General features: G+C 46.4%; 1 protein-coding gene across 1 annotated transcript in view; it reads right to left on the bottom strand.

Annotated features, from left to right (window-relative positions):
• Positions 1–1,414: 1,414 nt before the first annotated feature.
• LAMA1 (laminin subunit alpha 1) overlaps positions 1,415–14,608 on the bottom strand; it is a 155,979-nt gene continuing 142,785 nt past the window's right edge. The window contains exons 55-63 of the mRNA XM_045850290.1: positions 14,398–14,583; positions 12,853–12,988; positions 11,436–11,548; positions 7,746–7,935; positions 7,035–7,193; positions 6,381–6,534; positions 4,924–5,057; positions 2,263–2,485; positions 1,415–1,691 (exon numbers count right to left, since the gene is read on the bottom strand). Of these exons, the coding sequence (XP_045706246.1) occupies positions 1,531–1,691; positions 2,263–2,485; positions 4,924–5,057; positions 6,381–6,534; positions 7,035–7,193; positions 7,746–7,935; positions 11,436–11,548; positions 12,853–12,988; positions 14,398–14,583 (1,456 nt within the window). The 3' untranslated portion in view covers positions 1,415–1,530. The remainder of the gene's footprint in view (positions 1,692–2,262; positions 2,486–4,923; positions 5,058–6,380; positions 6,535–7,034; positions 7,194–7,745; positions 7,936–11,435; positions 11,549–12,852; positions 12,989–14,397; positions 14,584–14,608) is intronic.

The raw sequence follows: 14,608 nt of genomic DNA, 5'->3' as shown, positions 1-14,608 counted from the left end.
CCCAACATGGTGGACCAAGGTCTGGCATGTCATCTCCTGCTGTACATGGTTCCTGTGGAAAAATGAACAGCAAGGCCACCCACAGTCCAGTGAGGTCCTCTTTGTGCATTTTCACTGCTGAGATACTAATGCTCCTTTCCTAACCCAGCTGCCGAAGTGGCCACCTTTAGACTGCAGGAGTCCGCATTCTTTTTTTTTTTTAAGATTTTATTTATTTATTTATTTTTAGAGAGGGAAGAGAGAGAGAAAGAGAGAGAGAGAGAGAGAGAAACATCAATGTGCAGTTGCTGGGGGCCGTGGCCTGCAACCCAGGCATGTGCCCTGACTGGGAATCGAACCTGCGACACTTTGGCTCGCAGCCCGCGCTCAATCCACTGAGCTATGCCAGCCAGGGCCAGAGTCCGCATTCTTAAACTGCTGGGTGCTATAGAGCTCAGACTCCAACAGCTGGCTGCTCCCTTCCTCGAACATCTTCATGCCGATATTGAACCAGGAAGTAGACGCAGATCACCACAAGAGTTCAGAGACATGAACAAGGCACAGAAGAAGGGCAGGGAATATGACCGCAGTTGCCTTCCTTGTTTATCAAATTAAAATCTCTCACAGAAATAGAAATTGAATTTACTACCTTCCATATCGGAAAAGCAGGTCACTGCTAAGACAGGTAGTGACCTCTCTGCAAGTAAGCAGTTGAAAAATGGAATTATTTTTTCCAAAGATTATGGAATAACAGCCATTTTGACTCTAGCCATGGCCACAGAACAGAGCTAAATATATTTGGAGGGAACCAAATAAGACTTCAGCAATCTGGGTTTAAAACTGCTTAGTTCATTAAAACAATGTACAAGTACCTGTGGCTTTTAAAGTTTCTTTCTTTTGAAATTATATACATTCTCCCAGGACAGGTAGCTGATCAGGTGGAAAAAAAAATTGACTATGAAAGAAGAGCTAGTTGCAAAGTTGCAATGCCTTTTTTTTTTTTTGTCCCGAAAAATGCTGTTATGTCCTGACTCAACAGCGATATATCCAAAGGGGGTTCTGGCTCCTTCCTCTGCTCCCTTTACTCCCCCATGACTCACCGGAGCCTTACGTGGTCTACAGCTGGTGCCCTCGGCCAGAGCATAACCAACAGCATTGCTTTCCTCTCGTAGAAATCAGAACTTAAAGTTTTGGTAAAGAAAGGAAAGAAAAGTATTCATTTACTGCTCTAATCTATTATAGTCTATAGTAATATTTTATTTTCTAAAAGTTTAAAAAGTAAACTGTGAAATACTGTCAAGTAATTAACGGAACATTCAGTGTTTACAAAGATTCATTGAAAGAACAAAGAAAGCCAATGAATTCAATTTACATTTTAAACTATTTAATAGAGGTATTGGTTTGAGTTTAACATAAACACAAAATTTCTCTCTGAAAACACTTAACCTGAGTAGAAACAGAACCCAAACTGAAGAAATTTAATTCAAAAAAATAATTCTCTTCAGAACATTAGCAATGACTGATTCCCAGTTGAGGAAGTTTCCCTGTGAGTCAGGGCTCAGCCCCAGGACAGGAATGAGGGAAAACTCCCTGTAGGTCAAAAGCTCTGCTGAAGTCGCAAGGCTGCACCTGCGGGCCCTTAGTCAGAGTGAGCTTCCTCAGACACCCCCGGAAGGAGGTCTGGCTGCTCAGGCAGTTTTGCTTTACATCCGCTGTTAAGGAAAGAAGAGAAGTTTTGCTTGATGTTGTTAAATGAAATAAACAGAACAGTAAGTACAAAAATAAACTCGACTGGTTTCTATATCAAAATTAGAATAATATTCTTCCACATATGTGGCTTCTGTGATAAGTCAAAACCATTAATATGTAATAATTTTAAGGCATAGTTGTGACTTAAAAAGGCATAAGGGGTGTTTATTTTATCATTTGTAATAGTTACTTGGGACATCTGAAAATGCATAAGTCTAGCCCAAAACCAGTATGAGAGTGCATTTGTCCTCTAACATGATCACCCACCCCAAAGTGACTCCTCATGGTGGGAGTCATCCAGTTTACTCTACATCATCTCCAAAGTCCTCAGAGTCCTACCTAATGATCAATTTACAAGTGTAGATTATTTTAATTTTCTAAAAATTCCCTGGTATTTGAATAGAGCCATTCTAAGTGGTAAAGATTTGTCACCCAAAACGTGTATTTTTCTTCATCCTTATTCTGTAACCTGAGACTGTCCCCAGTGACAATGCCCCTTGAAAGTGAATGGGCAGGGCAGACACCCGAACGTACCAGGGTAGCCACCAACATAGATGGGATTGTTGGTGTCCACCGAGGTGGACTGCACGTGTGGACTTTCCGCACGAACAGCGTCACCGTCGACGATCAGCACCACACGGTGTTTGCTTTTGTTGGCTTGCAGAGAGTGCCACTTCCCGTCACAGAGACTGTTGGTAGCTCTGGGCTCGTACGTGGCTGTTATCCTACCGGCACCGTTGTTAACATGGAACAGGAGCTGAGCAAACAACAGGCACAAGCAAATATCTTAGTGAATGTTCCCGTATTTAAGAAATTCAGTCCGTTTATATAACGTGCCTGAGATGGATAAAATCCCAGCATTTTGCTAAAAAGGAGAGGGAACTATAAAAAACAAACATAAAAAAAAAACCTGTTTTTGAAAATAGCCTCTTAAATGATTCAGATGCTATGTTATCCCCAAAATTTCAGACAGGGCAAGTGGCCACCTCCATGGGAGCGAGACTGAGCCACTATCTCAGCATTGCACCCCCAAATCAATTCCCTCTTTTCAGGACAGCAGGAGCTGATGGGTTTACTGAGGGTGTCAATTCATAGCAGTTGCTAGCACCCATGAGGGAACACTGACTGACTCCCTTCTGCCATGATGCTATAGCACAGTGCATGAGAACACAACAGATCCAAGACGCGCAAGGGATGGCAGGGAAGAACAGTAAGTAGACTGTTGTAAGGTTCTTATATGTGAAGCTACTCAGTACTATTTTAAAATAGACCATGAAAAATTAAAGATGTATATTATAAACCCTGGGCAACCACTAAAAATGGTTTAAAAGAACAATAAATAATAAGCCATAGTAGTGATAAAATACACAGCATGTCAGACACTGCATGTTTTGCAACTATTACACTTCTGATAACATGTTTCAGATTCCACATAAAAATGTGTAAGTGGACACACAATTTTTCAAAATTCTTTGGAAATACATATGAGGAAAAAAGTTGGCTATAAGCCACAGTAAGAGAGGCAGCAATATGATGTAGAGGCAGTTTCGTTTCGACATGGAGATGAAGTAAGCAGGGAGAAGAGCTGAAGGGCGAGAGATCAATGAGTTTCTTATGTTCTCCTCACCCTCATTCTAGGGTCCTCTAAGGACCAAAACACATGGGTGGAGTAAGCAGGAAATAGTAGAAACAAGCTATAAGTTTGGGGAAATCTAGAACTTAGAGGCTTGTTCCTTGCCTTCCATGGGGCAGTAGCTTAAGAAAATCAAGTGTCTTAGTCACATAGCTGCATGAGTTGACCACAGTACAACAGAAATGGTGGCAGAGAGCGGTCAGAGAGAGGGAGAACTCGAGAGACCACTGTCTTGCCACCCCATGTCTTACAAATGTCGTGGTAGAAATTCCCAAGTTCTCACATGACCCTCTGGGATATGGAAGGTGGCTGAAGAAGAGGCAGCAATGCCCATGACAGCTGGGGTGGGAAGCCTGATCTCTCGAGGGCGTTGGCCAAATCTCCAGGAGCAGTCCCAACACTGGCAATGTGGGAACCTCAGACTGCTCTCTACAACCAGCCAGGGGCAGCTGGCCACGTGCACAAAAGACAGTGGCTGAACCAGAGGATCAGGCAAGTTGGGCTATACCTCATCTGCTATCAGGGCACAGCCCACAGAGAAGAAAAAGGGCAATTAAGACTTGTTCCCCCAAATCTTGTGAACAGGGTGCACTCAGATGCACCCAAAGAGCAGAGGAAGAATGAGAACCAACTGAAACTCTGAAGGAAAAAGTTTTAAAGCAGAAGAGACTAAATACTGTTAATCGTTGAGTTCATTTAGTTCCCAGCACAAGGACTGGAGCCTGAAAAGCAACAGTAGAATAGTTATAGAAAAAGTTGTTTTATGCTTTAAAAAAATTAAACTGTGGTACATCCATCCCATGGAATACGCTGTGGTGGAAAGAAATGAACTATTCATACACATAACCACCAGGAAATGATCTCAGAAGGACACATACCGCATGATTTCATTTGTGTAATACTCCCGACATGACTAACAACTAGAGAGGTGGAGAACATATCAGTGATTGCCAGGGGTTGGGCTGCAGATGGAGGAAGTCAGAAGGAGTGGCTCTGGGGAGACTTCTATTAGCGGTAGAATTAAGTGTCTTGACTGTGATGGGGGTTACATGAAGCTACACACAGGGTAAAACTGTGTAGAGCCTATACACGTGTACATGTACAAAAGGCATAACTTAAACTCAGGGGATGGTGCCAATGTCAGTTTCATGGACTTGATGTTGTACTGGAATTATGTAAGATGCTGCCACTGGAGGAGCCTCGGTGAAGTGTGCAAGAGGACCACTCTGTACATTCCATTGAGACTTTCTATGAATCTATAATTATTTCCAAATACATTTAGAAAATATAGTACATCGGTTTAGCAACTTAGTTTCAGACTGTTCAGGAAACGAAGTTCTTTGTATTGTGGTTGCAGTTTTGCTTTCAATTCAATTTCAAAATTATAAAAGAAGTTATTTAAAAGCATTTTAGGATTATCTATTTTTTAATGTTAACTGAATCTTTTCTCCCTTCCATTAAAATTGATAATTGGAAGTGTGGGTCTATGCATTTCTGCTGCTTTCATCTGCTTTGTTCTGACACTGAGGTGAGGGGGAGCCTCATAGAGATAAAACACCTACCTTGCCATTCACAATCTCTAACCCAATGGCATCCACTTTGGCACTGCTGATCCCCAGGAGGACGCCATTCTCTGAGGAGGTACGAAACTCAAGTGTGATGTTTACATCCGATCGGACTTTGTAGCCTTCTTTGACTGAAAAACACAAAGAGCTCGCAGTTATGGGTGAGTTCTGTCTGGCCCAAGAAGGCTCGGGCTTGGAGAGACATGCCCCGCCCCCGCAGTGGGCTGGACTGGCTATACATCTGGACCCCTGACTGAGGTTCAGGAGATGCAGCTCCAGCTGCAGCTCCTTCTCTGGATCCAGCTCCACCATCAGCAGGTCACCTTCAGTCTCTGGGTCTCAGTTTGCACATCTGTAAGATGAAGTGATGCTTCTAAAGAAGACACACAGTCAGAAGGGCTAAGCCAGGCTTGAGCCAAGGCAGGCCCATCCTGTCATCTAGAGCCAGGTAGGGAAAAAGCAAAAGGGATTTGATCCAATAAAATCCCTCATCTTCTATACAAGAATAGTCTGTTTTATTTCCACCTACCAGGCATGTCATCATTTACTGAGTGTATTAGTCAGAATCTACACTAGGGTTTTTAAAAAGTGGAGATTTCATTGAATATTTTTTATTGAGGTGAATAAAAGAGCTGAGATAAATTGAGGACATTAGCAATAGAAGATAGTGTTGCCACACCCAGAGCTGATGGAAAAATGTGAGAAGGTGGTGGTGTTACCAGAGCTTGCAAGAGGAGTGAAGGAGAGTAGTATGCTAGCTTTTCTCCTTCTCCCTCCTGCCCCAGTCTTCCACCAGAACCTCCCTGGAAGCCAGAGGGCAAGCTGGAAAAATTAGTTCCCTGAGACAGCAAGGAGAACAGGGTAGAGAGGAGCATGGCTCCAAGTGTGGACAGGGAGTGAACCAGCACATGAAGTATCTACAGTAAAAGGTGGAGGCAACATCAGATGCATCTGAAGGGCCAGTTCTAAGGTTTGAGGAATTTACGTTCTAAGGCAATTTAGAGATTTAAATTATTTCACTTCTAATTGATTAATATTTTCAACAATCTAAATGGAGTTAATTTCCTCATCAAATCTGACTTGTACTTGGCTGCCTGGTTTAAATACTTTATGCTGCTTATTTTTAATTCAAAGGCCTTTATTAACTTGGACAGTGAGAGCATGCCTTTCATAAATTTGGGGAGGGTACAGATGACACAGGGACCACGTGTTGCCAGGAGATGCACTGCCCCAGGGGCTGGGAGCCTTTGTCTGGCCATCTGGATGGCACAGAGTGAGAAGGCTTGTACCTTAGAAGTTGAGAAATCAAAATAAATTGTAACATTTAACTAAATGTGGTCTTGCTGCAGTCTTGTACAGTGGGTCCTGCTCTGTCACAGAATTCTTGGGTCCATATCATCTTAGAGGGCAGGTGAGTCCCAAAGATTTCTTTTGAGATTGTCGATAATACATACCAAGAGCCGCATATCCACTTCCTTCAAAGAAAGTTCCTTCTTGGGCCTCTGCGTAGCACCTGGCTACTGCAGATGCCGACACCGGGCTGTCCTTGTCCAGCTGCCTGCCATTCAAAGTCACCGCCCCAATGCAAGCAGGGATGGTGTGGGTGATCTAAGCCAAATGACACGAGGGTGGGTGGTGGTGAATACAAGGAGGAGGGCAAGGGCAACTTTTCCCTGTACTTCAACATTACCCTTTGGTTTTTAAAATCGAATTGCCACAATACTTCACATGAATGTCTAACTTAAAACTACTGTGAAGTATCTGCTAATAATGCAGTAAATGTGTGTTCTATTATCTTGATTAAATAATGTAGAAGTCAAGAACGGGGAGTATTCTAATCTGCAAATACAAATTCCCTGGACTTTCCTGAATTTCTCTGGGGCTAAGTAGCTGGGGCAAGAAATCTGCTCATTAACTAACAGGAGGGCTGGCTGGACTCCAAGGGGAAGCCCCAGCACAAAATCCAGGGATGTGGTTTGAAAGGATTGCATCTTGCCACCAAACCCCAGGTTGAAAAATGAGACAATTTAAACATGAAAATGTTCCTTTAAAAACAAGCACAATGGTGGTAAAGGCAAAATGGGCCCCATACAGAAAATGCTGCTTACAACTGCAGTGTTCCTGGACCTGTAATCAGAGGGAAGGCCTCCCAGGTACAACTTCCCTTCCACGTCCAAGGCAGTGCCGTCCCCCACGGTGGTCACCATGAGGGACTCCTGGCCATCGACCGTCACAAAGCCCTTTCTTTTGAAGTACTCTGTCTTGACCTAGAGCAAAATGAAAAAAAAAACACATAATTTTTAAGGAATCTGAGATAGCTTTAACAGGGTGTGCTTGCTGCTCTGTTCATTACAGCTATAATAACCCAAATGGCATCCTGAAGGATGGCTCTGAGTTTCACACAGCTGGTGCTGCAAAGGGACTGAGCCTGCTGGATGGAAGCAGGGACAAGTAGCACATGCTTTAGAAAACAAGTGTCCCAGAGTCCTACTGATGAGGCAGTAGATGGCATGCTCTCAGAGTTGGCCCACTCAGACCACAGGTGGGCTCAGTGCACTTCTCATCACGGTTAGAACATTTCTGGTAGCTTTCATTCATTCCAGCAATGTTTGCTGAGTGCCTGTGAGGTGTCAGGCACTGGGCTAGGAAGCAGAAAAGGTCCCTGCCTGCAAGGTGCTTACATTCTGTTGGAGAGCTAGCAAACCCAAGGCAAGCTAGGGACCCAAGAGAATGCTTCCACTGCAGTGAAATGGAGGGGGCACGAGGAACAAGTGGAATGAGACTTGGAAGGAGTGATCAGAAGCTTCCTGAGAGCATACCGTGTGCCACTGGCCATCACTGAGCAGCGCAGGGTGAGAGACCTTGGTTCTTCCTTTCCCGAGATCAAACATGAAGTGGAGGTGGCCCCCGTGCAGCTGCAGTGCAGCATAATCCACTTGGTTCTGGTGTGCCATGTAGTAGATCAGGCCACTGGAGGCAAATGTTCGGATCCTTAGCTGAACCGAGAGCCTGGAGGAAAACAAGAGCTCAGCCCTCAGAAAGGAATAAGCTTTCACATTTACATTTTAAAATAACTTCAAAGAGATAACCCAGTAATTATTCTAATATTTATATAATCAGCATCTCAGGAGAGTCACTCATCTACCCACCCATTCATTCAACTAGTGGTTACTGCATGCCTGTACCTGCCATGCACTAATTCTGGGAGCTGAGGCTAAGGTGGTGAACAAAGAGAAGTTCCCTTCTCCCATGAAACTAATACCAGAAATGTACCAGAGTTAAGAGTAAGCTGTGGTGGGAACAATGCTGGTTACATTAGGTTGTGAGGTAGGCAACTCTGGAAGATGGTATTTCAGCTGAGATCTGAATGACAGACTGGAGGAAGCCCCACAAAGCTCAGCAGGAACCCTCAACCAGGGCCGCATGGGAGATGGCACCACACAGGGGTAGAGGGAAAGGTTGTGTCCAGGGCCCTCCCACATGAGGAAGCGTGATGCCGCTAAAGCACGCTGGGGTAGGAGAGGGGGCCTGGCTCCATCCTCGTGGGTGAGGGGCTCCAGGAGGCCATATTTAGATTTTAAGCACATTGGGAAGTCACAGGAGGGCTTTAAAAGGGGAGTGAGCATGATCTGATTTATATCTTAAAAGAAAATTCCGATGTGAAGAACGAATCGAATGGGGCCAGGTGACAGCAGGCATGGGATAGGCATCTGTTAGTCCACAGAAGCCTGGAGGTGGCGTACACCAGGGAGGTGGCTGGGGATGCAGGGAGGTGAATGAGTGCATGAGATATTCTGGAAGGAGAAGCAATAGGACTTGCAGACGGACTGAATTTGGAGAGTGAAGAAAATAACGGCTAGGTTTGGGCCTTGGGTAACCGTGTAAAGGGGGATGATGCCTATAGGACATGGCAGAGACCGGAACAGGTTTGGGGGAGACTGTGAATTTCCGTTTGGTGTATGTATTAAGGTTGAGGAACCTGTCCCAGTCCCTGGAGATGTGAAGCAGCCAGTTGCATATACAACTCCTGACTTTTAAGCAAAAGTCAGGGCTAGAGATGTAGATATTAGCAAATAGAAGGTATTCCCAAGCTGCCCGGGGAGAGTTTGTGGAAGGGGCCTTGGCCTTCACTGACGGAAGAAGACCCAGCAAAGCAGACTGAGCAGGGACGGGCAGGGAGAGAGCGGGAAATTAAGAGTATGTGGGCCAAGGGTGTCGAGTGGCCAGGTGTGTAGGACATTGCTGAGGGCCCAGCAGAGGAGGCACAGCAGGATGTGGCCATAGCAGGTCTGGGGACAGCTCTGGCCAGAGCAACAGAGGAGTGAGGGGAGGCTGACTGGGTGGGTAGGGGAGGGATTGAGGGGTGAGAAAAGGCAGACAGACACATAAGACAACTCCTTCAAGAAATCTTACTGTGCAGTAGAGCCAGGATACCACATGTGAGGGAGCAGGGAGAGGTGTGAAGACTTCTGGAGAGTTTCTGTTTTAAAATTTGGAAACTACTAGAGAAAGAATAGTACAGGAATAGCCTCTGGGGCCACAGTGCCCGGGGTTGAATCCTAGCTCTGCTGTGTGACCCTGAGCTGATGACTGACCTTCCCTGTGCCTCATTTTCCTTGCCTATGAAATGAAGATAACAGTAATACCTTCATCACAGGTAACTATGAGGACTAAGTCAGGGTTTGCATGTGAAATACTGAGAAAGGCTCTGCCACAGCGTTGGCTCCTCTTGTTATCACCGATGATAAGGGGGATGACGATTCTGTCTCTGTGTCAATGGGAATCACCAATGAAGGAGGGGGACTTGGATGCTGCTGTTGTCTCCAAGAGAAGAGAGGGGATGTGCTCTGGAGGACAAGCAAGAGGGAGAACAAGTACGGTCCCTCCATGGTGTCAGGGAAAGAACTGGAGGGATGGGGATGAGGGCAGTGGACTGCTTTTTTGGGAGGTAGACAGATGAAGGAGTTCTCTCTTCTCAATGAGGCAAGTCATCAGCTAGGGCATAAAGAGGGATGTATGAATTTTGAGATAAGAGAAGCTATGAAAAAATTTAAAAAATGTATTAGAGAAATGTAATGACTCTCCATATAGCCTGGAGGTTCTCTCTGAAGTTTGTGGCCCTAACTGTAACATCATGGCAGGATGGAGACTTGCATTTCTGTTGCCCTGGCCACCCGCTTGGGTTCTGGCATGAATTAGGCCAAGTGTGCGTTTTATCTGTGGTCCCAGTACAAGAGATGAAAGTGTTAAGGGAGCCTGAAAAGGAACATGAGAAATAATGGGATCCATCCTCTGGGTAGAGGGTAAATTGTGCTGTGGAGCTAGAGACGGAGGTGATGGTTAAGAGAAAACATGAGGGCTCGGTGGTCTTCATACAGGCGAGGAGCTTCTAGGAGTAACAGAGTAGCAATGAGGAAGAGGTTGGTTACATAAGATGCTTAAAGCAAAGGGTTTGGAGGTGGAATAAATACTTATGACGTAGGCAAGGGTATGACCACAGGGAGAGGGTGGCTGAGGGAGAAGGAGGAAAAGACCTCTGACAGACTGGAGCCAGAGGACTCAAAAGCACAGGTGTTGGTTGGGTGGCTGTGAATTCATGGAGAATGATGGCAGGAGTGGTAGGAAAGAGACACTAAGCTACGGTCTGAAGCTGATGGGGGATTAAGGGCAAGAACAAGAGGTACAGGGCATGGCAGAGTCTGGAGATGTGGACTTCAGACTGGCTAGAGATTCAGAGGAAGAGAGAGGAGGGATGTGGGGTCGGAGGGACCTCGGCCAGCCTCAGGTGTTAAGATCTGTGGGATGTGTGCCGGCTTTGCCTAAGAAGTGTCCTTGGGACAGGCAGGTGTGAGGGAGAGACTGAATGTGTAGACCAGTGTGGGTGTGGCCTCAGGAATTTTGGGGGCACAGTGAAAGAGTGTGGGTAGGCAATTTCATCAGATTAGTGCATGCTTTCAGTAGAATGGGGCTGAATCAGGGGTGTCCAACTTGTTGGTGTCTCTGGGCCACACTGGAAGACGAATTGTCTTGGGCCACACATTAAATACATTGTGACACATAATCACAAAACAATCTGATAATATTCAAAGAAAATTTACGATTTTGTGTTGGGCCACATTCACAGCCATCTTGGGCTGCACGTGGCCCATGTGCCGCAGTTTGGACACCCCTTGAGGATAGATCTGGGGGACTTCGGGTTCTAGGAGTGAGGACTGACTCAGAGAGATACTCCCGTGCCTTCCTACAAACACACAAAGGGGCAGCGACCAGCTGTCCTCTAGAAGGAATGGGGACAAACCTCGGAAACCCATTTAACAACCATATAAGTGTCCGAGCGGCATGAAGGCTGCATCCTGACCTCTGCCTTCTCACTGCTGCCTTCCAGTAGCCAGCTGAGCACTCCATGATAAAATTTATAAAGGTGCTTTGGAAAAGACCCATTACTAAAGAATACGTCCACATTCATCAAGCAACAGGATACTTCATAAGGGCTTTAGAACAACGCCTACCTCTTTCTGACAACCAGCTGATTGAAAGGCAGCACCAAATGGCTGCCTTGTGTGAGGCCAAACTGGTGAGCGTCGGGGACATACTTGGGGGCTCCGTCCACAGCACACTGCTGCTGTAAGAGATCCATGAGATGCTTAGCCCAGTGCAGCCAGCACCCCTACTCACATGTGCTCATTCTTCTATGAGGGAAACATCTCAGAAGCAATCGTATCAGAACACCAACAACCACAAATACATGTTTGCACTGATGTACTTCTCTCTGTTTTAAATAATTTACCCGCCAGGCCTTTATCTCTCGGAGAAGGCAATTAGAGCTTCTCAAGTGGTAAGGCTTTGCTGCCACCCTCACTGTCCCCCCGGGTCAGAAGATGCTGGTCCTGCAGGAGCAGCTGCCGCACAGGCACTGGGACACAGGGGACAGGCCCAGCAGAGTGTGACATCTCTAATTCCTCGTGGACAAGAGAAGGTGAAGCCAAGAGCAGCCAGCTGGAAGGGGCTCCCGGACCCCCAGGGCAGAATGTGAGGAGGCAGAGAAGGTGCCCTGCACACACAGACACCGACCCAGGTGAGGCCTCAGGCTCCGTTTCCCAGCTCGGGGCGCACAGATGCTACTGGAGAACGGTCCTGAACTCAAAGACTGCCCTGCTCAGAAGGAACTGCCTTCCATGTGACTGCACTAGCATCTAAATGATTGGAGTGCAAGCTGTCAGCCAAGGAAACAGAGAAATGAAAAAAGGACAGAGAAACTGAAAACTAACAATGACTGCCATATATTTGGTCAAAACTGGCTTTTCCTAGATGAATCAACTTTTTTTTAAGCAACAATATCTACAATGGCTTCCATTAAGCACTTGTTTTCATGTTTCTGACTAAATCCAAAGTGATGGTGAGCCTCACAGAAATCTGTCAGAAACCTTGCTGTATGGCAGCCCAGTGTGTGTGCCTGAGGGTTGGGCCCTGCAGTCCGTGGAGGCCGTGCCCTGTCGCCTGTCATTCTGCTGAGGACCATGCCCTCCCTGCCCCTGCACTGCTTTTGATTGCAGGGCGACGCCTGTACTCCATCCAGGATCCTTTGAAAAGTGGCCTCCAGCTGGTTCGGCCACAGGAAGACTATGCCAGGAAACTGGAGGGCCGGCGGATGGAAGAGGCAAGCATGTCTCTCCAACCCAGGGCTCTGGGCAGCCTCCCTGGTGGGGCCTGTCTTCTCTGTGCTTCCGTGGCCCCAGACAGCTCACTCTGTCAGCAGCCTGGGCTCCCACACTCAGGCGGCACCACCTTCCCCTTCTCTTCATTGCTCCAGCATGCTCATTCAGCTGCCCCAACACTGTGAGAGGGGGCCCCCATTTTAATTTTCTCTGGGCTGTGCTCTTTGCCCTGACTGGACCTGACCGATACAATGTAAGAAACCCCTCTTACTGGACTGGGTAAAAGCCGGGACTCTGGTGGGCGTTCGCCGTCCATTCCATGAAGAGCCAGCTCAGGCCTTTCTGAGAGCAAGCAAGTGTCCAAGTCCACTTGTTCATAGCCAAATGCACGAGAGAAATCCAGAAGTCTACATACAAACACAGTGTTTTCAAAATTAATTAAGATACTACAAGTCAGCACATGAACCAATGTCATCTGATTATTGAACACTTAAAATCCATTAAAAAAACATTGATCTATTACTCTTAGAGTAACTAAATTGACCATCTTTCACACTCACCAGAAGTCCATATATCCTTATATAGTCTCTTGTTAGATGTTCCTGCCTGCCCCCCCCTCCCCCCAGCACTTCCCCATGTTGTCCACCTGGCCATTCCCGAGCGTCCTTCAAGAGCTGGCTCAAGTGAAGTCACTCTCCTGCAGCCCTGGCTGCGCCACCACAGGGGCCGGCTTGGTCTCTGGCCCTCACAGCACTGCAGGGGCTTCAGGTAAACACCGATTGTTTCTCACAGGTTTCCCTTTGCCGGGAAGTCATGAACTATACTTGTCATGAGTCTCTTTACCCTGAAGCCCTTGCAACACGTCCCCAGTCCTCACGCACCCAACTGGCACACTCTGAGGACCTGTCCATGAGCAGCACAGATTGGTTTCTGCCCTACCGAGTTCCCAGCCTCACAGCTTTCAGGAGCATCAAGATACTTAGTCAATTAATTAGTAAGAAGACAATAGGGTAAATAAATATATCAAGTGTAAAAGTACCTAAATCTAGGGTCTGACATAATAATTGTGTTGAAATCCAGTGCAATGTTTTACTTGTGTAAATTTCCAGGACTCCAAAGGGGCTCTTTCACAAAGAAGGACACTGAGCCCATGAAAGATCCAAGTCCTTGCTCACGGTCACAGGGCAAGTCAAGAGGGGAACCCCAGTCTGTTGATGCTCAGTGCACACGTAGCTTCTCCTGTGCAGACTCCGGTCTGCCTGGTCCAAGTGCAGGGCGCTGTCCCACCTGCACGCTGACCGCAGGCACGGGTGAGTGGGAGGGCATCCAGTGCCCGTGGGCACATGTTAATTCCCTCCCACATTCTGAGCTCCACACAGGGAATGGAGACTTCCAGTTCCTAATTAGGCAGCAACTGTTTCAGGAAGAGCCATTAATAAGCGGGAGCCACAAACAGCCCAGTTGTAAAGGCTCCTTTAGATCAGTGAGCTCCAGACAAGAAACTTCCATCACAAAATCTCTACATTCACTTCAATGCAAGCCAAAAATAGATTTGACCTCTGCTGTTTATTGATAGTCCTAAGGAACTAAGATTATGATTTTCTTTTTATGTGTGATGACCAGATCTATCCATCATTTTGATTCAATAAAATACATTTGGGAGATTTTCAAGATAGAACAACGGGGTTCACTTCAGGAACGTGTAGAATGGTAGGCAATCTCAAACAACAAAATTAGATGGCAGATTGGTGTCAGTCCTCAGCAGTGAAAGATCGAGAAGTCAAAACCACGCTGAGAGCACAGTTATTACACTTACTCCATGTCAAAGACGAGGTTTCTGATACAGCCGTGGAATGATCTTCTCGTCCTGGGCATCACTGTCCCCTCACCCTCTGGGACGCCCCCTATGTACAGGTTGGACACGTTTATTGTTGTGCTTTCCATGGATGGGCCCAAGTTCATTTCCACAGGGTTTGTCTCATCCAGTTGGACAGTGATAATTCTAAAAGGTTGAAGGAGAAAATTAA

Source organism: Phyllostomus hastatus, unplaced genomic scaffold (genome assembly GCF_019186645.2).
Source record: "Phyllostomus hastatus isolate PE091 unplaced genomic scaffold, TTU_PhHast_1.1 phas_contig_80, whole genome shotgun sequence".
In the NCBI taxonomy this organism is placed as follows: Eukaryota; Metazoa; Chordata; class Mammalia; order Chiroptera; family Phyllostomidae; genus Phyllostomus; species Phyllostomus hastatus.
Note: the sequence above shows the minus strand (reverse complement) of the source record. Positions and strands in the feature narration are given on the sequence as shown.